General features: G+C 47.2%; 1 protein-coding gene across 22 annotated transcripts in view; it reads right to left on the reverse strand.

Moving 5' to 3' along the window:
- The window catches only part of DYSF (dysferlin), a 222,320-nt gene that overhangs the window by 184,621 nt on the left and 13,347 nt on the right, over positions 1 to 24,352 (reverse strand). For all 22 annotated transcript variants that reach the window (XM_070798437.1, XM_070798445.1, XM_070798453.1 and 19 more), the window contains exons 2-3: positions 11,836 to 11,891; positions 10,598 to 10,689 (exon numbers count right to left, since the gene is read on the reverse strand). In XM_070798437.1, the coding sequence (XP_070654538.1) occupies positions 10,598 to 10,689; positions 11,836 to 11,891 (148 nt within the window). The remainder of the gene's footprint in view (positions 1 to 10,597; positions 10,690 to 11,835; positions 11,892 to 24,352) is intronic.

Here is a 24,352-nt window from a genome sequence, read left to right on the forward strand (position 1 = left end):
TTTGCTTTCTGCTTACCCTGTCTAGCCCTTTCTTTTCTGAGGAAACCACAGTAAAGGCTCCTGTACGCGCTTTCCTCTCACCCCCTCTGCCTCATGACTGACCCTGGTGCTTCCCAGTGCCTGCCCCTCCTCTAGGGAACTGATGAGAGGCAGGAAGGGAAGGGTCCTGTGTGGGGAACAGGTCTGGCTGAGACCCCAGGAGAAAGCAGCCAGCCAGAGAGAGGCAGCCGGGCCTGTGGCAGGCATGGCTGAGGGAGAGGCTAAGAGAGAGGCTCTTCCACTGAAAGTGGCCTCCATACCTGCAAGGGTGTGTATCCCCCATCAGTACTCCAGGTCTCCCCTCTGCCGTGGTGCCATGAGCTGAAGAATGAACAGGTGCAGCAGTCCAAAGAAGACAACAGCCTCCCACGGGAAAGGCTTCCACAGCCCAGACTGGTGAATTACGAAGGGAGTGCTGGCAGTGGAGAACCAGTTCACAACCATCATGGTAAAGACTGAGTCAGTCAAGAGGCACCGGTGGATGTTAAATCTAGAGGGATATTTTGATGAGGAGCAGGATATTTGCAGAGTATTAAAGTGTCTCTTAATATACTTCAAGGAGGGAAAAATAAAAGTAAAGACACAATGGAAAAATTAGACAATACCTTGACAGGTGATTGAAATGAATATCACCAAGGAGGGATACCATGTATCTCCAGATACCGAGACAAAACACAACTGTGGCACAAGTAGGAGATAAACTATGACAGATTCCAGCCAGGAGTCAGTAACCCAATCTGATCATAAATCTAATTATGAGAAAGACATCAGGCAAACTCCAAATGAGGACTACTCTTTTTTCATTTGAGGAATGTTCGATTTGTTAATTGGGGTATTATACTATTCAAAGCTTCCTGGATGGCTCAGCAGGTAAAGAATCCACCTGCAATGCAGGAAACACAGGAGACTTGGGTTCAATCCCCAGGTCAGGAAGACCCCCTGGAGGAGGAAAAGGCAATCCACTCCAGTATTTGTGCCTGGAGAATTCCATGGACAGAGGAGCTCGTGGGCTACAGTCCATGAGGTTGCAAAGAGTCGGACATGACTGAGCAACTAAGCGCACACACACACACACACACACACATGCACACATTATTCAAAAATATAAACCGTTACAACTGTGGAAGTGAACCAAAGTAAAAGAGGTTATGGAAATATGATGATGAAATTCAGTGTGAGAGTCTAGACTGGAGATCCTCTACAGGAAAAGGGGGTGGGGGAGTGCTATAAAAGACATAATGTGGCCAGTTGATGGGATTAAAATACAAACAGTAGATTAAAGTAGGCAACTGTGTTAAATTTACTGAAATTGGTAACTTACTGCACTTATGTAAAAAAAAAATCCCTATTTTTAGGAAATATACATGGAAGTATTTAAAGATAAAGGGCCATGATGAGTAAAACTTACCATCAAGTGGGAGAGAGAGAAAAGAAGAGGAAGGAGGGAGAGGAGATAGTGGGAGAATAAAAAAAATGGAATAAAAAAATGGAATAATAAAAAAAAATGGAATAGAGCATTATCAATAAGTGAATCTGAGTAAAGAGTGTGTGAATGTTCTTTGTTCTATTTTTGAAATTTCTCTGGGTTTGAAATTATTTCCCCAGATAAACTCTAGAAGGGTCTCCATGTGTCAGTTTCTCATTCTTTATCTTTTAAACTAAGAAAAAGACATATCAACTAAAAATATATGTATTACCACTCAAACCAATTCATCAGTGACTCAGCTGCACCTTCCTCATTAGATTTGGTGAGTTAGCACAACAGGAAAGTCAGATAGCCCCTGACCTGGCAGGACACACACACACACACACACACACACACACACACACACACACACGCAGGCACACAGACTCGGGGGAAGTTTAAGGACACCGGTGAGGAGACACCATGAGTGGTGGTCCCTCCAGCCATGCATACCTAGCCATGAGGAGCAGGAAATGAGAAGAGCCGGATATTACACACACACACACACACCCAGCCTGCCTGGCCTCTGGTGGCCTTCCTGCCAGGATCTGATTCCCCAGGGGTGCCCAGGGTAACTCTAAATAGTTGTCCACTTCAGTCCAAAAAAAGACAAAAGAAAAACTATTCTGAAACCCAGGGATATCCTGAATAGAATCCGGGACAAAATGCATAGTTATAAAAATCCTTGGAAAATAAGGATATGGTCAGTGCTTCTGAGGATGCTGGGAACAAGAGGATGGTGAACTATAAATATTCCTGCCTCAAAACTGCCTCCTGGACTTCCCTAGTGGTCCAGTAGTTAGGAGTCTGCCTGCCAGGCTTCCTGGTGGCTCAGTGGCTAAGTATCCACCTGCCAATGCAGGGGACACAGGTTGGATCCTTGGTCTGGAAGAATCCCACATGCCTCAGAGCAACTGAGACCATGTGTCACAACTACTGAGCCTACACACTGAAAATACTGAGGCTATGAACCACAGCTGCCAAAGCCTGCATGCCTAGAGTCCCTGCTCCGCAACAAGAGAACCCACCACGAGAAGCCCGCGCGCGGCAACTAGAGAAAGCTCACGTGCAACAACAAAGACCGGAGCAGTCATAAAGAAATAAATCACCTTCCTCCCAAGGATTCCGGAGGCCAGCCAACTGGCCTGCTGAAACCTGGAAGTGGAACATAGGCCTACTTTCCCCGACTTCTAGCAACAACAGACTGCCTCTCTGCCTTTCTTAATGCCTATGCGCACAGGCACATTTGGGTGAACATCCATTCCCGTGTAAGAAAGACACCAGGACAAAGCAACCAATAGAAAGACAGAGAGAAAATACCCTCCACACTTAAAACAGACTGGGGGTCAATATTCCTGACAAGATCCCACGTGTACAAACTACTGGGAATGAGTAAGAAAAAAACAAGCACCTCAAAACAGAAGGACAGGCAACTGACAGAAGAGGAAATACGACTGGGCGATAAAGACGCCCAACTTTACAAGCAATCAAGGAAACACCTAGCAAACGTAAAACACTGATTTTTTTTTTTTTAAATACTATTGATAGATGTAAACCAGGACATCTCTTTGAAAAGTCATTTGTCAGAACTGATGAAAATGCTATTTCATTTCTAAGGACCTATCCTAAAGGAAAAACAGTATAAGAACATAACAACATTTGGTTAAAGATGTTCAGTGAAAAACCAGGAAAGAAACTAAACACCAGTGGATAAGGGCACAATGGGATAGATTATGGTACACTCATGCCATGGAACATAACACGACTACTGAAAATGAGGTTGATCAATACCCTCTGACCTGGGAAAACGGTCCACGATAAAATGACGAAAAACACAACGTGGACCATTTTACACGGCGTGACTCACTTTTGTGTCAGTAAATGTATATACTTGTATGTAAACAGATGCTCACAGATGAAGAAGACACGCACCAAGTGATCAACAGTGGACATCACTGTAGGGAAGGGAAGGAGTGAATGGGAGAACATGACTATTTCCTTTGTGACCTTTTAAGAATGGAGCTTATTTATGCTTATGTTTCTAAAAATAATTTTTGTACTCTTGTGGGCTTTCTGTAAATTTTTTTTAAACAGAAGAATATGTGCAGGGACTTCCCTGGTGGTCCAGTGGTTAAGAATCCACCTTCCAATGCAGGGACGTAAGTTTGATCCTCGACGGTAAAGCTAATACTCCACGTGCTGCGGAACTACTGAGCCCTAGTGCTGCAAGGGAGATCCAGCGTCCACAACTAAGACTTGACATAGCTAAATAAATAAAAGAATGTGTGCAAATTGATGTATAGCACGCGTCCATATGCAGCATGTGCTTGCTGCAATATTCACACGCTGGTGTGGTTTCTTATGTGCATCCATATGGATTCTGCTATTACCACATCCTGGGCACCTTCAATGTGCCAAGCATGGGGTAGGCATTAAAACATCCACACCAACTCTGCATTATGGTACGGTTATTGCCTCTGTCCTGATGCGGAAACAGAGGTTCAGAGAGGTCCAGGTCATAGGCAGTGCCAGGATGAGACTCACTGCTGACAGAGGAGTTCCTGAGAGAAGCTTTGACCCTGACTCATGCCAGCCACCACTGCTGCCCTGCTCAGCTATGCAGACAACCTAGAGGACCAAGACCACCAGCTCCTGCCAGGATGGGACCCCTCAGCCACATCAACCCACTCCAGGGGTGAGTGGCAGACACCCACTGGCCAGACCTGCTCCCCCAGGTGCCTCTGCGGCCTTCCTTACATTCTTGCATGCGACTGACTCATGTTCAGCTTCTTCCTGGAAAGCCCCATTTTCCCTCCACAGATTAAGCCCATTGTCCCAGGAGACACCAGGACACCCCTTCCACCTCCACCTGGGGTGGGAGGGAGCCAAGACCTACTCAGTGCTGTCCCTACAGAAGACAGTCACCTATGTCAGGAAGATCCACCGTTCCCAAAATGTCTCCTCACAGCCCATTGTGGTGCCTAACCCCTCACCATTATCATTTCTCTTTTGGTCTAAGCAGAGACTGGGGAATAAAGCAGCATCCCCAACATGTCTAAGAAAAAGCAAAAGTTAAGCTACAGGCTGCCACCGACACTTGAGAATGAATGAGTCTTTTTCAACGACAGCTAAGAGGAGCCTTTGATTGGAAAGGGCTGGGGCAGTGGGACTCAAAGCAACCGGGACAGCCAGAGGCAGCACATGAGGGACAAAAAGGAAATGTGCCTGGAGGAAGTGCCACCTGCCGTTTATGGAGCAGCCCTCTGCAGGGCCCTGAGATGGGCCTGTGCACTTGAGTTAACGCTGCATAAGGAGGAGGGGATGGAGGCTCAGGGAGCTGACGTGAGGACCTGCCAAGGCAGCAGGGCTATTGCGACTAGACTGCACATCTTCCCACAGTCTATACTGGTTCCACTCCATCAGCTCACGGGGCCCAACGAGGGGGTGGGAGGAGGAGCAGCTGAGGAGGAAGAACGGGGAGCACCGAGCGTGGGGAGCTGCCTTCTGGGCCCTCCTCAGTGGCAGACTCCACACAGGCAACCCAGGTCGCAGGGCAGACGAAGGCAGGCAAGCCTCTGTGTGTGGCTGAGACAGCCCTCAATGGCCCACTTTATAGAGTCACCAGGTTGCTGAAAGGTTGGGGGTGGACCACGCTTGTCCAAAGAAAATGCTATAGTGAGCGCCTAAAGGAATGCTTCCTGAAAACAGTAATGTGCCTTCTAGCTGATTCTTGGTGTCAACCTGGGTCTCCTTCTTTACTGTCTGATTGAAGGGCTTGGGTGCACAGGCCCCCTGGGGTAGAGTTGCCAGTTCAAGTACAGTACTGACTGTTAGGTTTTCATTTCAGATAAACAATGGGGAATTTCTTAATATAAGTATGTCTCATGCAATACTTGGGACATTCGAAATTAACTGTCTGTCCTGTATGTTTCTCTGTTGAATCTGGCCACCCTACCCCAGGCCTGGCTAGGCCTGGAGCCAGTGAGTTACCGTAATCAAAATGAGCATCATTTTGACACAGATGTTTCATGCTTCTTGTTTTTGATTTTGCTATGCCGCTCAGCTTGTGGGATATCAGTTCCCCGATCAGGGATCAAACTGGACCCTCAGCAGTAAAAGCAGGAAAACACAGAATCCTAACCACTGGATCACCAGGGAATTCTGTAACCCTGGTGTTTTGACAAGTGGATACTTTGACCCCAAGGAGACTTTTGTGTCCATATTTATATTTACCAAACATTTAAATTTAAAAAAATACACCTACATTAATTAATTTCCACTGGAAAGGCATTTTTCAGAACAAATTAAATTAAACCCATTTAATTTGTTGATGTATTTTCTATACAGTGTAATTAAACTCTTTCCTTTTTTCGATCTTCATTTTTATTTTACCTAAATTATTCTCATTGGTAACAATTATTTTCTATTTACATTCCCAACATAGGTTTGGTGCAAAGCTTTTTTTTTTTTTTTTCATCTTTTGGTACAAAAAGATCAAGCTTTATCAACTATAGGTCTCTCCCATTCTTGAGTTTTCTTTTGTGGAGTTCTGTTAAGTCTAATTCTCTCAGGCCAATGTTCACAGTTACCAATAGAATCCCTCAGTCAGTCTTTTCATTTCCTAAACAATTTTGCCCATGATTATTGTATGGTAATCATTTCTACCAATAACTACATCAATAAACTACGGCAAGAATTATATTTACTTCTTAGTTAATCCATGAAAAAAGCTGAGAGCCACTCCTTGCACTCATGCAGTGGGTGCTCAGCCCTGGTGCACACTGGCCTCCCCTGTGCGGATTCAAGGAGTGCTGAGGCCTGCACTCAACTCTAGCTTCTCCGTTAGTCAATTTGCTGCAGAGCCCAGACATTGATCTATCGTAAAGCCCCTAAGTCATTCTAAGATGCACCCAGGGTTGGAGCTCTGTTCCAAAAATCTAGAGCTGCACTGTCCCACACAGCAAAGAGCCACTACACATGCACAGGAACTATTCAAATTTAAATTAAGTAAAATTTAAGATTCAGTTCCTCAGTTACACTAGCCAACACAGAATGACTTCATCATCTCAGTAAGTTCTATCCAGCAGCACTGGTCTAGAGTGGAGATGACTGGTTCTCACTCCCTAACACCAGGGAGTTCGTAATGATGCACAGGCCCTGGCCCCAGTTAAGTCAGAACTTGCAGGTGCGCCAGGCACTGGTGTGTTGTGTCAAAACTGCCAGTGGTGCTACTGTGTCTTATAGCCTGGACTGGGAACTTCTGGGCTCAGCGTTCCAGCGGTCAAGCAGTTGGTCAGGGATCAAGGTCAGCTTCCCCTCCAACATCCTTCTGAGAAGCCCAGAGTAAACAGGAAGTTGTTGAATGCAGCCTGGGACACAAGTCCAGGACCCACCCTAGCTGGATCGGCACAAGTGTCTCCCATCCAGAGGAGTGACGCTTCCCTTTTGCACTTGAAATCTGATTTTATGGACACAGTTTTGATCCACCCTTGCAGTCGGTTCAGGGTGGGTGGGATGCTAAATGGCCCAGAGATAGGAACCCGCCTGAGAGGTTCCCCTCCTGAGAGATTCCAAGACCCCACTCCAGGCCAGCAGACCAGTTTGGCACAACAAGGTCACTCAAAACTGCCAGCAGCCATGGAGGAAACACAGAAACCACAGGGAAAGAGAGGAGAGTGGAAGTGGGGGAAGAGTCATAGGAGAGAACGGATAAAAGGAGAGGGGCCAGGAGGGAAAGGGAGCAAAGCCAAACACCTTTGGAGACAGAGGTGCAAGTGAGGGGCTGGAAAGAATGCGTGAGGCATTGAGGGGACTCTAGGAACAGCAGGAGGCAGGGATGGAGGTTTGGCAGAAGGAGAGGAGGAGGCGGAGGGGAGGCAGAGGCTGTGCTGGAAGAAGACCTGGGAGGACCCTTGGTGGGGCTCAGAGAGCACCTGGGACGGCCAGGGATGAAGGGCCCACCGCGTGACAACCCTGTGGGCCTCACTGACACCGAGGACAGTCTGATGGCAACGGTCAACGTCACACCCATTATTTCCCTATTTGCTTCCTGACCAGACACTGACAACTTGAGGGTAGTAAGTAGGTGTTTCACATAAAATGTTCATTAAATTGAATTCACTATTTTTTTTCCCTTTTATCTTTCAGAATGTAAAATGTCATGTGGCTGCTCTTGTCGCTTCCTGGAAAGGTTCCTCACTTTCACAGCCTTAGAAATGCTAATAACTTTAATCTGGGATTCTTTTCTCACATTTCACGAGCAGAGTGAATGTGCTGTGTGGTCCAACCATGGGGGCCTGACAGAAGAACCTGTGTGTACCCGCCTCCCCTCTGCGGCTCCACTGGGCTTACCCCCATACACCTTCCATCCAGTCAAACTGCTCTCCAGCCTGCATACCCCACTCTGGCAACAGCTCCAACAACGAAACCAAAACTCTATTATTCCTGAAATTCTTCAGGTGTTTGTGAATGTAATTTTAAATTCAGCTGAATTAAAATTTAATAATTTTTGAAGTGGAGTGAAAGTCACTCAGTCATGTCTGACTCTTTGCCACCCCATGAACTTTATAGTTATGGAATTCTCCAGGCCAGAATACTGGAGTGGGTAGCCATTCCCTTCTCCAGGAGATTTTCCCAACCCAGGGATCAAACTCAGGTCTCCCACATTGCAGGCGGATTCTTTACCAGCTGAGCCACCAGGGAAGCCCATTAATAATTTTTAACTGCTAGAAATACAAAATCAAGATAACTGTTTGTAAAACTCAAAAAATAACAATCAAATAGTTATGGGAAAGAAGTTTCTGTTTAAATTAGAAAGCTTTGTCAATTAGGTCTTCTGCAGACTAATGTTTGAGGAACTGATTTCCAGCACACTGGTCTCACAGTGACCTGGTCATGGGGGAAACTGGTTTTCAGAGAGCTGACTTCCCCCTGGGAGCTAAAGGACACCCACAGGGGCCAACAAGAGGGTTCCAAGGTGCGATCCAACCTGTCCTTCCTGTGACCTCCAACCCACAGGGCCAGGCCGATCCATGTGTGACACTGGCCTGGTATCACCCCAAAGGCCAGCCTGGCTCTTGAACTGATCAAAAATGTGTTCTTGAACCCTGCTGCCTTCCTGGTCTTAGAAATCTCCCCACAGGGCCTGAAAAATGCTGAATATGATCATGAAAATGAAACCTGCATTTCCTCTGCATGCCTTTGCCTTGCTAAGCTCCTTCCAGAAGGGCCTAGCACCCGCCTGGGGCTTCGGGGAGACTCTGAGAGGTGCAGGGACACAGTGATTCTGACCATGTTGAAGACCCGCCCTTCAATCACAGCTCTGCCATCACTAACCTTCAGGGAAATCACCCGGCCTCCTGGAGCCTCGATTTCCCTCTGTAATGATGATAGGTATAACAGCAACCCCTAACGATTAAAAAAGATCCTTTATATAAAGACTCAGCATAGGACCAGACACTTGGCTAAGCTCTCGGTAAACATCAGCTGTTGTGGATTTGCTATTATTATCCTCAGCCTGATGCTGGAGGCCCCCTCCCAGTCGGGCCCCCCTGCTCCCCTCTCACTGGGCGGCACAAGCTGTGTGACTCGGTCCTACCTGTAAGGCCTTAGCCCACGGCCCTGTGTGACTGACAGCGGAAGGCCCTCCGTTCCTCTCCTCTCTCAAGCCGACTCTGGCCTCCGACTCAGCCTGTGTGGCCCTCCTCCAAGAAGCTTTCCAGGACTACCTGGAAAGCTTCCAGCGCTGCTCCCCCCTCACCCGCAGGTCCACCATCCATACTTGTCAGAAGCTGCCTTTTTCCCACAAAACGACTGTGTTGGAGTAGTTTAGTGTGAACTAATTCCGGACCCTGCTCCTGTGCAGGTGGGGGCTGCTGAGGTCCAGACTGGACAATACGGACCCAAGACGCCCTGGGCCCCACACTTGCAGCCCCACCTTGGGAGGGCGCACTGAAAGCACCCCCGTCCTCCCCACACGTACCAAGCTCTGCACTCACGGCCCGCAGAGACTGTGGCCGTTGGGTTTTTTCCAAGCTTTTTAAGATTTCAAATTTCCGGATATTTTGCAGCCTGAGACCCTTGTGGGCCTTCCCCAGATCAGAATCTTCCCTCCTCCCTTCTCCCCTCCCCCACCCCAGGGAAAGACAGCCGGGCCCCAGACACCGGCTCACCCAGTTCCCAAACAAAAGTTCCACTGTCAGCAGGTCGCAGAACAGCCAAGCCCATGCCTGATTCTTGGGTCTGGACCTCGGCCAACGGCACCGAGAGCAGGAACCCACTCCTGCCGGCACCGTCAGACCCAGCAGGGGCTGCTGAACCCCCACCATCACATTTAAGGCTCAGCACTGGGTGCCCTCACACCTGGTATCTCCCAGGCCACCCCACCCCGCAATCAACAGGGCCATCAGTCTGCAAGCTCGGCTGGCCATGCCCACTCCCCACACCCTGACCACCAGCACACAAAAGGCCAGGAGCTCAGTACAAGAGGAAGGACCTGCCATCGGCCAAAGAGCCTACTTTTACCACCACAAAGCTTGGAACTCTGCTCCTCCTATTTCCCCTGCCTGGAAACCCTCCCCACTACAAACTGACACATGAAATGACATCAGGAAACATTGCCATGGGACGGTGGGCAGCCAGCGTGGACTGCGATCACTGTCCTGACTTCTAAACCACAGCTCTCATTTCGAGTCCCACCTCTTGCATGAAGCCCTCCTGGAGCGCTCCCACCAGTGGCTGCTCTGCTCGCCCGTCTCCCGCAGTGGGTGGGGAGAGAGGGCCGTGCCAGGCACCTCAGGGCTGCAGCAGGACCCAGAGAGCTTTCTCTTCCCTGCTCCCTGGGGCACAGGCTGTCCTGGGAAACACGCTCCCATCTGACTCTAGCCCATCTTCCTTCCCTGCCAGTTCACCCCCAGCTGAGTTTCTGATGCTGCAGTCAAGCCTTTCCCCTCCCGCTCCGGGCCAGGCCCATGAGTGGCAGGTCTTCACTAAACTCCAGCTCTCCAGAGTCCAGATTCCGGAATCGGCTTCTGCCACGACCCTACCCACACAAACCCACAGGTCACAGAGCCCCCCCCCTCACCATGGCCTCACCTGTTCCTCCCCATTGTCTCATGGTCTTTGACCACCACAAGAAGCTCGGAGCCCTGGTCCAGGGGGATACCCTTGAGGTCCCACTCGAATCCCTGGAAGAAAAGGAGAAAAGATGTCTTAATCCGTGGGCCCCTAGAAGAGAAGAGACTGTGTCTGGTTCCCCCTTGGCACTGAGGGGGCATCTGCGACCACTGCTGGGGGAGGGAGGGATGCGTGAGCAGAAGAATGAATACGTGAGTGGCAGGGTCCCAGGGCTTCAGAAGTTGACAGCGAGAGCTGAAGGCAGCAGAAGAGGCCAGACCCCTGTGACCCCCTCCCCACAACTCAATTCTACCAGTCACCAGGAGCACAACTGGGGAAAACGCCAGGTGACTCTGCAGGGCCCTCAATGTGCTCATGGAGCAGTCAGGCCCCTGGTGACAGCATGCTTTAGTGCCACATAGGTCTCCCGTAATCCCAGGATCCTTCTCAGAGCAAAGGCACCCCATGCACCTCGACCCTACCCACACAAGGCAGCCAGGGCTTCCAAAGATGACCAGGGAGCCATATAAAGAAAGCTGGCTGACTAAGTCTCAAACAAGAGCAAGTTATACAGCCGATGGGAGCCAATTCTTTTGCCAATTAGAGAATGATGAATCTCTGAGCAGATAACACACTGACCGACAAGAACCTGAATTGGTGAGCAAATAAATGAGCATCTCCCAACAGAGATTTAGTCACTAAAACTGTTAAAGGCTATTGCAAAATGCTTTAAGCAAATCATTTGCACAGATAAGTTACTGCAAACAGGCAATTACTTCCTGTGGTTTAAATTACCTAAACATTGTCAGTTTTTCTAAAACAATGTATTCAATGTAACCCAAACTAAAAATGGAAAAGCAAGCAAGCTGGTTGAGGAGGGGGGCAGAGGCCAGCAGGAGGCAGAGGAGGAGCCAGGGAGCAACGTGGGGAGGAGGAGGCTCTGGGTAAAGACAACAGCCTGTGTAAGGGAGACAGGCGATCTGAACACAGCCTCCACCCAGCTGGCCTGGCCAGCGAGGAGCAGAGAAGTGCACGCCTCACTCCTCTCCACGCTGCGGCCACAACACAGGGCAGACCCCGGCCAGGCCACCGCCTCTCCTCCCGGGCTCCTCGTGCCCGGAGGATTCCTTGGCGAGCCAGACCAGAGCCCCTCCTCTGGATGACAACACCACTGGAAAAGCCACCGAGCCCCCTGACTCGTCCTGCAGAGGACATACCTCATTCCACACAGGGTTCACATTGTTCTTAATGACTTTGGTTCTCTTCTTCACACCTACAAGAGACACAGAAGGTGAATGAAGAGACATACCCCACTCTGCACCTTCCCCAAGTGAGGGCCAGTTCCCAGACGCGCACTGCAGCCGGCCCCCAAAGGAAACCTTACAAAACCCACAGGTCCCTGAGAATGCCCCTGGTCTGCAGTGAAAGCCCAATGCCAATCACACACGCCTCTCAGCCCTGGGATGGAGAAACAGCAGCCCCACCTGAAGGATCATCTAAAGGAAAACACCCAGCCTAACTCTTCTTTTTCTCAATATTTTATTTTTATTTATTTATGTTGCTGCTCTGGCTCTTAGTTGCAGCACATGGGATCTTTAGCTGTGGCTGGGCACTCTGAGCTGCCGCATGTGAGGTCTAGTTCCCTGACCAGGGATCCAAGGCCCCTCGCACTGGGAGCTCAGAGTCTCAGTCACTGGGCCACCAGGGAAGTGCCAGCCTGGTCTTCTTTTTTAATTTTTTACTTGTATCCGAGTATAGCTGATTAACAATGTTGTGATGGTTTCAGGTGGACAGCAAAGGGACTCAGCCAACATCTACATTCTCCCCAAACTCAGCCTGACTCTTCTTAATGAGTCTGTTATTGTTCCTCCAGAATTTCTAAATAAAGTCTTGAAATTGTCAAGTTTCTGATTCTAAGAATGAATGATCTTCATAGAAAAGATTCCATTTTTCTTTTAAAAAAATCTATCTCCACATAATGTATGACTCCATTTATGTGAAATGTTCAGAATAGGGAAATCCACAGAGACAGAAAATAGGTTAGGTGTTTCCAGGAGCCTAGAGGGAGATGGGAATGGCAAATGAATCCTTCGTGGAGATTTCTTTTCGGGGTGATGAAATGTTCTGAAATTAGATAATGATGACGATTGTACAACATAGTGAACGTACTAAAGACCATTTACACTGTACATTTTTAAATTATTAAAATGGTGGCTTTTAGGGTTTGTGAATTTTACCTCAATCTAAAAAAAAAAGGATCCTCCTCTCTCTCACCTTGAAGGCATCTATCTGAAACGGGCTGTTTTACCTGCTCGTGAGGGCTAGGGTGAGTGGACACAGAAGGGACAAGAACTCACGCTGCTGAGTGCCCCAGGCGGGAGCCTGCTGAGCCTTTCCTGTGGTGTTTGGGCCTGAGGGGTGGATGAGAGGAACAGGAGGGGCCAAACGTGTCTGGCTTTTCCATTAAGCATCAGGACGGGAATGATTCTGTGCTTAATAAACGATTTAAAGTGTTCAGCCAGACACAGAACTTATATTTGGGTTGGATATGAAAGATCACCAATTCAACCCCAACTGTGCAAGACCCTTCAGTGAGAAGCCTGTGGCTCCACCCAGACTGCTCAGCATTCACAGTGTCCTACCTGGACTGACCCTTGGAGCCTCTGGAAACATCCCCCAGGACCCCTGAGTCCTCTGAAGCTGAGCACTGTCTGTTTCCTTTCTGCAGGTCCAGCCCCCACGGCCCAGTTCCGAGCAGGAAGGGAAGAGGGGAGCAGCTGGGGTCATGGACACAGGCAAGGTCTGGGGACAGATTTGGAGGAAGGGAACAATGTCTTCCCAGGTGGCTCAGTGGTAAAGAATCCGCCTGCCAATGCAGAAGACTCTGGTTCCATCCCTGGATCAGGAAGATACCCTGGAGAAGGAAATGGCAACCCACTCCAGTATTCTTGCCTAAGAAATCCCATGGACAGAGGAGCCTGGCAGGCTACAATCCATGGAGTCACAGAGTCAGACACAACTGACTGAGCACGCATGCATGCAACAACAGAGAAAGGAGTAAAGAAAATCGAGGAGAAAGAAACATCCAATGGAGGATTGGTAGACTTAAGACAAAGATTCAGGCCCCCTGAGTCCCCTCAGAGGTCCTGATAAATCTTCCCCAGCGGGAGAGGATGAGCCCCACCCACTCCACCACCTGCTGAAAATCATTGTTGAGGGAAAAGCACGTGGACTTTGAGATGACACCGATCACCATAGAACACTTATTTTATCAGAGACCCTAGGGCAGCAGTTCTTAAGTTTTTGGTCACACAATGTCACTCTTAAAAATTAAGAACCCTAAGGAGCTTAAGTAAAACTAAGGTAACTTGTATCTATCGACTTTTACTGTATTTGAGGTTAAAACTGAAGCACTTTAAAATATTTATTTGGTAATTAATTTTACATTAACAAAAATAAGCCCAGTACATGTTAACATAAGTGACATATTTTTATGAAAAATAACTATAACTTCCAAAACAAAGGAAAAAGGAAAGTGACACTGTTTACTTTTTGCAGAACTCTTTAATGCCTAGCTGGATTATCATATCTTTGTCTACATTCAGTCCATTGAGATGTCTTGTTTTAGTTGACATCTATGAAGAAAATCCAACCAGACATATAGATGGAAAAGGAGTTGCATTTTAATAAGTTTTCAGATAACTGTGGATATTCTCTCATACTACACCAAAACTTGACAAGTAGTATTTCTTAAAGGTTAACTGCAGAGTGAAATCTGAAAGCAGAGTGATAAACATTTCGTACTGTTACATTAAAATCTGTTGTCCTATCTTGCATTTTGAATAACTCTTTCACCCATGCAGGACTCTGTAACATCTTGCGTTGGTCATTTGGGAAGTAATCTCATCAGAAAAGTCATTAAATACTGGGAAACGCAAGACAGAAGTGTTCTAAAATTCCAATGTTTGTTTGAAAGCTCAACTTTTATGATGGGTAACAAATGATAAATGTCAGTTTAAAGTAGCAGGCTCGCTCACTCATTTCCAAGAAAATATCTATCAAATGCCCAAGTCTGAATAATCATAGCTTGTCAGTCATTCTTTCAAGTAAAAACAATATTCCACTTTTTAAATTTTAAAACAAAAGGCTAGTTCAACATGCCACTTGAGCAGTCACCAAGTGATTTTTCTTGCAACAATCGTCATTTCCCCAGGGGCAGCAGAAGTGCTCTGGGCATACTTCCCATCTCAACACAGAAAACATTACAAAAACAGGTACTCCAGGATCAAGATTAGTAAAATCAATGATTGCACAGCTTTATCAGGGACATTTTTCAATAAAACTAGCTTTTCTTTTTCAAACTGTGAGTACTGGCTCTTTTTTTCCCCTTCAAATTACATGCTGTTATTCAGTCACTTAGTCGTGTCCGACTCTTTGAGACCCCATGGTCTGCAGTACACCAGGCTTCCCTGTCTGGAGCTTGCTCAAATTCATGTGAGTCAGTGATGCCATCCAACCATCTCACCCTCTGTCGTCCCCTTCTCCTCCTGCCTTCAATCTTTCCCAGCATCAGGGTCTTTTCAGAGGAGTCAGTTCTTCACATCAGATGGCCAAAGTGTTGGAATTTCAGCTTTAGCATCAGTCTTTCCAACAAAAAGTCAGGATCGATTTCCTTTAGGATTGACTGGTTTGATCTCCTTGCAGTCCAAGGGACTCTCAAGAGTCTTCTCCAACACCACAGTTCAAAAGCATCAATTTTTCAACGTTCAGCGTTTTTTACAGTTCAACTCTCACATCCATACATGATTACTGGGAAAACCATAGGTTTGACTAGATGGACCTTTGGTGAAAAATACAACCAGTACAACTTTTGTGCCAAAGCCCTGTTAGTATTAAGGCACCATCAGTTTCACTTTTCCATTGCTGTTGCACCAGTGGTACAAATATCAACATAGTGAAAAGCGCAAACAGCATCTTAGTGTTATTGTGGAAACACGTTTAACCTTGCTGACCTGCTCAAAGTTCTGGGGATTTCCCCCACAGGTCCATGTACCACAGTTGAAGAACCTCTCAGGAAATTCATTGAACATCTGTTTCCTCACCTGTAAGGTTGCCATGCCCTTCTCCAGGGGGATCTTCCTGACCCAGGGATCGAATCCACGTCTCTTACATCTCCTGCATTGGCAGGCAGGTTCTTTACGACTAGCACCACGCACTTAGCATAAGGTCATAATAATATTTCTTTACAGGGTTGTCATGAAAATTAAACAAGATAGGATGAGAGAGGTGCCTGGCACACAGCACGCTCATTAAGTGTGAGTTCGCTTCCCCTCCTTTCCCCTCTGAGCCTCAGTCTGTTGCATGTAGTGAACTCCTACTGATCCTTCAATGCCCAGCTCAGTTGTTTCTGCTCTGATATGCCTCCCCTGACTCCCCCAGACAGAGATGGTTGCAATCGGTGAAAACATATATCGAACAGCAGGACAACGCTGCACTTCTATGTCTGTCTCCCAACTAGAGTGTGAGCTTCAGAGGGCAGGCACCATGCCTTACTCATGGTAGGAACCCTAGAATATAGCAAGTGAGAGTTGCTCAGTTGTGATTCTTTGCGACCCCATGGACTATACAGTCCGTGGAATTCTCCAGGCCAGGATACTGGACTGGGTAGCCATTCCCTTCTCCAGGGATCTTCACAACCCAGGAATCTAACCCAGATCTCCCGCACTGCGGTCAGATTATTATAGCAAGGTACCCAGTAATTGAGTGTGAAATGAATGGGTCCTTTTGTTTCCCAAGTTGGGTGCAAGTTCACGTCCTCACTAGAGGGCAGAGCCACGCTTCTCAGGGAACGTCAGAGACTACATTCACAGTCTGGCTATATGTCAACAGACAGAGGGGTAAAGGAGGCACAATGGAGGGGGAGATGTCCTTAGGGGGCCCAGTGATCTTATGAAAGCTGTCCCAGGCCTGCTCTGACTGAATCGCTCTGAATCCCCTTGAGGGCCATGTTGGTGTGGCTCCAGCTGGGGTTAAACACATGGCTTTGGAGTCATTCAAACAGCAGGCACTACTAAGTGACCTAAAGTAAAACTTGGCACCTCTCAAAAGCCTTAGCTCCCTTGGCAGTAAAATGATAATAAAAAAAGAATCTCTACTTCACTGGTCTTGAGGGGATATGAGATGCTATCTCAGTGTTCACTTCCCCTCCCCTATCAACTTTCCATGGCCTACAGGAGTAACATGGAAAATTCCATCTGCAGCCTCTCTTGAATTGTCCACTTGGAAACATAACTTGGTGCTTCTGGCTAGTCGCAAATAAGCAGTGTCCATGTGCCAGCCCTGTGCAAAATGTCTTTTAGACATTTTCTACTTTCTGCCTTCCCTGCAGATGAGAACGAAGGCCTTCAATATGATTACACTAAGTCCCAGTGAGAAGAGCCGACTCTGGGACCGTCTGGATGATGTGAATGGAGGGGCCACCGATAGACTCTACAGCCCCAAAGAAGGGACAGAAAGAAACGAAACTTTAACCCCGCACGATCACATGACTTACAGACACAGAGGAAAAGGAAGGCAGGCTGCTAATTAGGAAATAGTTTCTTCCTCATCATGGATTTAGACCTTTCCTGTCCTTAATCATCAGTTTTGGCCTTGAGAGATGTGGCTTTATGTGTATAAATAAACAGACTCAATAGTTAAAGATAGATGAGCACTCACAGCTCCTGCCAGGGGTGTGGAGAGGGGATTGCAGAATTGGGGGCAGGCGGGCATCTGTGAGAATCATGCTGGAACCCTGGAGTGTCCCTCCAGACTGAATGACTCAGTGAAGAGGAGTGAGCCTACCATGGGAGGACTCTTCTGTGCCCCATGGAAATTCTTCACTTGTTTTCCCCTACCCACCCACCCCACCTCAACCCTACATTCCTACCAGAGTCACCCATGGCTGTAGGGTAATGTTTTTCAAACTGCTCACTGGGAACCATTAGCAGCCCATGACATCAGCTGAGTGAGTTAACCAATATGTCTTTTTAATGACAGGCTAGACTAGAGAAGAAAATGTCAGAGCACATCTTTCATGTGAAAGTACTATTACTCAAAACTTTTGGTTATATTTTCCCATATATACTTATGTGTGTAGTCTATCTTGATGTAAAATACATTTCTTGTTGTAGATAACAGCCCCAAAGTTTGAAAATGATCACTTAAAGGAAGGTTGTCAGAGGAGAACTGGAGGACAAAGAAATCTTGGCCCTTGAATGTTGAGAGGCAAGGTATGTAACAGAAAAAGATATAGTACATTGTCCTAGCCCCCTATGGAGCCAATTCTGATTAAGACCATGGGCTGTGGGAGAGGATATAGGAAGGAGGCTTAGAGACACGGAGCAAAGTGAAGTTAAGAGGACAGCCCATCCTGCCCAGCCGGTGCCTGGGGCCACCCGGCTGAGCAGTCTCCACAGGGGAAAGGAGCCTCACACATCTGACACCTGAGCATCAGACACAGTCATGGCCTCACACAAGGAACCACATTCCACCTGGTGAGGTCTACCTGTCAGCAGCCAGTTGCTGTCCCTGCTGCCGTCTGGGCCTCATGGCTCGTTCACCTTTTCAAGCCCATCTTGTGGGAACAGGGCTTCCCGGATGGCTCAGTTGGTAAAGAATTTGCCTGCAGTGCAGGAGATGAGGGTTTGATCCCTGAGTCTGGAAGATCCCCTGGAGGAGGAAATGGCTACCCGCTCCAGTATTCTTGCCTGGGAAATCCCATGGATGGAGGAGCCTGGTGGGCTACAGTGCACAGGGCCGCAAAGAATCAGACATGATCAAGCTACTGAACACAGAGCACTTGGGGAACAAGCCCCTTTCAATGGTCTAGGACACTTGTGAACCGCCCCCACTGCTAAGGCCTGAACACATAAGGATGGGGGTTACTAGTGGAAGGGAGCACCCCAATCTCTGGCAGAACAAGTGGGCAGTCTCCCCATAGCAGTGATGGGACAGACTCCCTCCCCCTACACAATGATAAGGTTGAGGTACATTTCTGAAGCAGACAAAATGCTTGTCTTTGTAACACTCATTCAGTGGAATCTTCAGAGCTGGTGGGATCACAGAGAAGATAAAAGCCAAAGCAAGGGCCTTCACTGAGAGTGCACATCACAGTCTGTAACCTGTTCCCATGCTTCTAACTGGGTGGGGAAGGGGGCTGGGGCAAGAGGAAAGCCCATCTCAGATTCTGACATGGATGCACTCAGGGTGGCTGGAGGGACCGTTCACCTAGAGATGGAGCAGATGGAAGAGGAGATGGGACGTCTGGGACTCAGAGAGAGGGAGATACGGGCTGTTTCTGCCCACGAGTCAGGTAGCAGATCCACTATGGAGATGCAGGGCACCTTTAGATCTTGCAGGCAGCCTCAATGCAGCCTCTCATTTGCTCCACAAACATATTTTTAAACATCTGGGGGAAGCAGGGCCTGCTCTGGGTGTTGCACTGCTGCTAGCAGACTTTGTTCAGTTGCAGCGAGGGCCACTGTTTGCTGCACAGCCCGGGCTTGTCATTGCAGTCATTCCTCTTGTTGCAGAGCACAGGCTCTAGGCACTCGGGCTCGCTAGTTGTGGCGCACAAGCTTGGTTGCTCTGTGGCATGTGGGATCTTCCTGGACCAGGGATCAAACCCTTGTCTCCTTTATTAACAGGCAGATTCTTGTCTACTATACCATCAGGGAAATCCAGTCCACAAATATTTATTGAGGACTTGCTCTGTCCTGGGCACTCTCTTGACACCTCATTAGAATACCCATTAGATAATCAAAGCGATAAGAATTCAAAGTTACCAGCAGAAACCGAAACATGGTGGAAATTGAATGGCTTCTGCTGAAAGAAGGTCTGCTTTACTTCTTAGCACAGATACCCGCTAACAAAAAGGGTCGGCAGACTCAGATAACTCTGATACTTGCCCGCCACCTGTTCCCTAACTCAAGCCTGCACACCCTGAGACTGGGCAGCAGTCACTCCCCGCCTTCCCTATAAGAGCCCTACTCCTGTCATCTCAAGAACTCCCATCCCAATCTCCGCCTTTCTAAATCTTAACTGAAAATATACTTTCCAGAAAACAAGTAGCCAGGAAAGAGTGGTGGCAAGTGGGTACACGGGCTATGATGGAATGCTGTCTGAGAAGAGACGTCTTTAAACTCAAAAGGCCAAACAGAACTTTGAAAGATAGTTCTATTTGAAACTATCAAAGATATCTGAAGATATTTGAAACACCGATGACAAAAATCTTAATGTCCTTAATATGTAAAGAGTACTCATAAACTAATTAAGAAAAAGACAAACATCTCTTCCCTCCCGAACTGGGCAAATTAAAAAGCAGTAGGGACTTCCCTAGTAGTCCAGTGGTTAATAATCCACCTGTCAATGCAGGGGACAAGGGTTTAATTCCTGGTCCAGGAAAATCCTACATGCTGCAGAGTAGTGACCACGAGCTGCAATTGTTTAAGCCCATGCGTCACTGAGCCTGCGTTTTGCAACAAAAGAAGCCACTGCAATGAGAAGCCACGGCAACTAGAGGGTGACCCCTGCCTCCCACAACTAGAGAAAGTCCACGTGCAGCAATGAAGACCCAGCACAGTCAAAAATAAATAAATAAAAATGTTTTAATTAAAAAAGCAATTCGTTAAGAAATAAATACAAATAGGCAATAATATTGAAACATCACAAATACTACTTGAACCTAAGAAATTGTTAAAAATTTGATTATGCTTTGATCATAAAAATATAATTATGCTTTGTGTTAGCAGAATTATAAGAAAATAAGCCCCTGAAGTCAGCTAATGGGAAGACAAAGTTGATACAGATCATCAGGAGAGCAATTTGGGAAACAGCAAAGTCTTAAATATGTCTATAACTTCTGACACAGCAATACCACTTCCAGTACTTACCTAAAGGAAATTACTAAATATCTGGGCAAAGATTTAGTTGCCAGGATACTTCTTGCAGAAACACTATAACTTAAGCATTGGATATAAATATTAAAAATTGATACAACTTAAACATTCCTCAATAGGGGGTTGATTAACTGAATTATGGTCCACCCATATAATAATATAGGTTAAAGTGTCTGCCCACAATGTGGGAGACCTGGGTTCGATCCCTGGGTTGGGAAGATCCCCTGGAGAAGGAAATGGCAACCCACTCCAGTACTCTTGCCTGGAGAATCCCATGGACGGAGGAGCCTGGTGGGCTACAGTCCACGGGGTCGCAAAGAGTCGGACACGATGAGCGACTTCACTTTCACTTTCATATTATAATAAAAATGAAAAGTGTGTAGAATATTTACTGACATACAAAAATCTCCCTGGCTTATTACTAAGTGAAAATGTAAATAAGCAAACATTTGAAAAAGATGTCTGAATAAAATTATTTAAAAAAAAAGAAAGAAAAAGATATCTGGATGGGATTACCTCTAGAGAGGAAGGCAAGGGGTCTGGGGACTTCTGGTGGATGGGGGGGATGAGTAAGGTTCAATTCCTTGACCTGGGCAATGTACATGAGTATTCCCTTCATAATTTATCCATTGAAGTGGGGTTCCTCAACCTTGGCCCTCGATACTTCCTTGTTATGGGTATTGTGGGGCCATCTTGAGCACTCTAGGATGTTTAGCCGCATCCCTGGCCTCCCCCCATAGTAGATCCCAATAGCACCTCATCTCTTACTCAGTGGTGACAACCCAACATGTCTCCAGACATTGCCAAATGCCCCTGAGGAACAAACCACCCCCAACTGAGAACCACTGCATCAAACTGTACATGTGTATTTTATGCACTTTCTTAGGTGTTAAATTTCACACTAACATTGCTTTTTTAAAAAAGAGGAAAAAGAATCTTGGTGGAAATATGTCAAATTGTTAACAAGTTAATTTGAAGCATCAGAATGGCGGCAGGGGGGCTACTTTTTACTGTTGCCTCATGAAAATGAAAGTGTTAGTCACTTAGTCGTGCCCGACTCTTTGTGACCCCATGGACTGCAGCCCGCTAGGTTCCTCTGTCTATGGGATTCTCCAGGTAAAAATAATGGAGTGGGTTGCCATTCCCTTCTCCAAGGGGTCTTCCTGACTCAGGGATTGAACACGGGTCTTCTGCATTCCAGGCAGATTCTTTACTGTCTGAGCCACCAGGGAAGCCCCATTCCTTTATGTAATATATCCTTTTTTTTTAACACTGACTACATACTAAGTTCATCTAAAGAAAATGAGCTATTGTCAATGTTTTAAAGTTACTTTTACTATTCAAAAATCCAGATTCAGAGAGTCCAGTGGCCCTGCATCCCACGTTCCCTATACAGGTAAGTCATGTGGGTCCACCTACAGATGGATCGATAAGATTCCCCAGAAGATAGAAGAGAGGGGAGGGAGAAGGGAGAGGGAGTAACTGGTAAGACAGAGGGAGGAAGAGAGGACCTGATGGGAGGAAGCAGAAGGAAAGGGCAGTCATGATTCGGGTTCTGGCTGGTGAGCCTGGGGGAAGCAGGGTAGAAAGTTACTAAGTGGGGGCACAGCAGAGCCAACCCTCAAGGAAATTAGATGTCTGAGCTCTAAGGGAACAGGGATCTGGTTTTGTTCTTGGATGTATCCCCAGACCCCCAAGCATCACCCAACATGTAGTAGATACCCAATAAATATTTGTTCAGTAACAAAATGAGTGAATAAAAGGATATAAATCATGACTGTAGAGGGTGGAAAATAGAGAGGGCAGAAGAAAGATACAGATCATTAAATGCTCTAGGAAATGAAGCTGTTCATTCTCGAAGCTGGTCAGGGAACTATCTCTACCACAGCTCAGGGACTTGTAGTAGTAGTTAGTCATGCTAACTAATTAATTAACACAAGAACAAAGGGATGGTAAGTATTCATTAAAAGCCTCTATCCTAAAGCCCCCAGAGAGGGAGCCCAAAAAAGCACCCTCAGAGTCCAACCTCCCAGAGCTCATAGTCTATTTTGGGAAGCAGGTCCTGAAATTACATCCGAGCCTGAAATGCCAGGAACAACTGTGAGACAGTGGGCCTGACCAGGCGCCTGCACCTCGGACTCCGGATGGGAGCCCAGCACTCGGTGTGGCCACCTCTCTGCAAGCAGGCCCATCCCCTCTGTGCTGTGACAGGCTCCAGCAAGGCTTCTCACCCCACAAGTACGCTTCCTGAACATTTGGAGATTTTTTAGAAATACCTGTATCTGGGCCCCTCCTCCCAGAAACTCAGCTTCAAGACAGGAGGAACAAGGAGTCTGGCTGTGGTCTTTTAAAAAGCTCCGCCACACAATTCTGATGTGCAGCCAGGGCTAAGTACCCCAGGCTAGAGGATCTGTAAATTCTGGGTCTGATTCCAACAGCCTCTTTCCCTAAGCATCCATTCAGCCCCAAACTCCAGCATGAATATCCCCATAGGGTGGGGGAAGTCACATTAATTTCACCTTTCACCACATCTCACATCAATTTCTCTCGAGATGTGGTTCCAAAATGACCTGCCTCAGGTGTGGAAGTGCTGATTCTTAGGTCACTTCCATCTGCTGCCTCAGAACTTCTACGGAGGGGACCCAGGAATCTGTCTGTCAAGCGCACTCTCCAGAAGACTCTGAGGCACAGTAAAACATAAGGACCACTCCCCCCAGATTGTTGCGATCCCCAGGCACTTCTGGAAGATGGTGAGAAACTGGGCCAGAAGGGGCACACACTAGAGAATACACCCTGTTTGCTAGCACTGGGAATCCTGGTGAAGTCGCTACCGGCAAGGAGCCGTGTGATCTTAACTATGGAGCAGAGTACTGAGCACAGGTCAGCAGGGGTGTGTGCACTCGGTATGCAGAGGGCAACAAGGTGCTGTGCATCCAGAGAGGAGAGGCTAATGACAGTCAAGGGACTCCTGGGTGCCTTCCCGGAGAAGGTGGCATTGTAGCTGGGCTTTGAAAGATGAACAGACTTTGAACAGTTGGAGATGGTACATCCCACTATATTTCAGTTTTGCTAGGAGCTTACCAGTGAGAATAAATAGTAAGGCATTATAAAGGGTGGGGAATGCAGAGCTGGGGAGAGGACAACAGGTGCACGTGCTCAGTTGGGCAGGTTCAACTGCAGAGAGGGACCTCAATAGATTTGGACTCAAGGGCACTGCCCACTCAAGTGCTCCCTGCCATGATTGGGACACAGCATTTAATTAACTTCCACAGGTTTCCATTTCCTTGCCTGCAGAACAGGGAGATTAGTAGCCACCACACAACTGTTGGAGAACCAGGGAAAGAGAGTGGTAAAAAGATGCAGAAGAGATCCAAAGCATCTAGGAGACTCAAGGCTGATAAAGGGCCCTGGGTTCAGGGTCCTTGGGAAGTCTTTCCCAGCCAGTTGACCCTATAATTTCACACAAGAATGGCTTAGTCAGAATCTGAGCCTAAGGGACAGCTAGGGACCTCGTCTTGACACTGCATTTCATAGTAGGCACCCAGGAATAGCACCAATTAATGGAAGCAGAAAGGTTTTCTAAACTGTTTCAACTCACACTTTCCAAAAAAGGAATAAAATGAAAACCGTCCCATAACAAAGAATAAAAGCTACAGTTAGCTCTCATTTTGCCAAACTGTGTCTTTCATCTATGGTTATCACTATTTTGGGGTGCTGGGGGGAGCAGATGGATATCGTGGGTCAGAACTAAAAAGCCGCCATGGTGTCCCCACCTTTTCCAAGCCTCCTGAAAACA

This window comes from Bos indicus, chromosome 11 (genome assembly GCF_029378745.1).
Source record: "Bos indicus isolate NIAB-ARS_2022 breed Sahiwal x Tharparkar chromosome 11, NIAB-ARS_B.indTharparkar_mat_pri_1.0, whole genome shotgun sequence".
NCBI lineage: Eukaryota > Metazoa > Chordata > Mammalia > Artiodactyla > Bovidae > Bos > Bos indicus.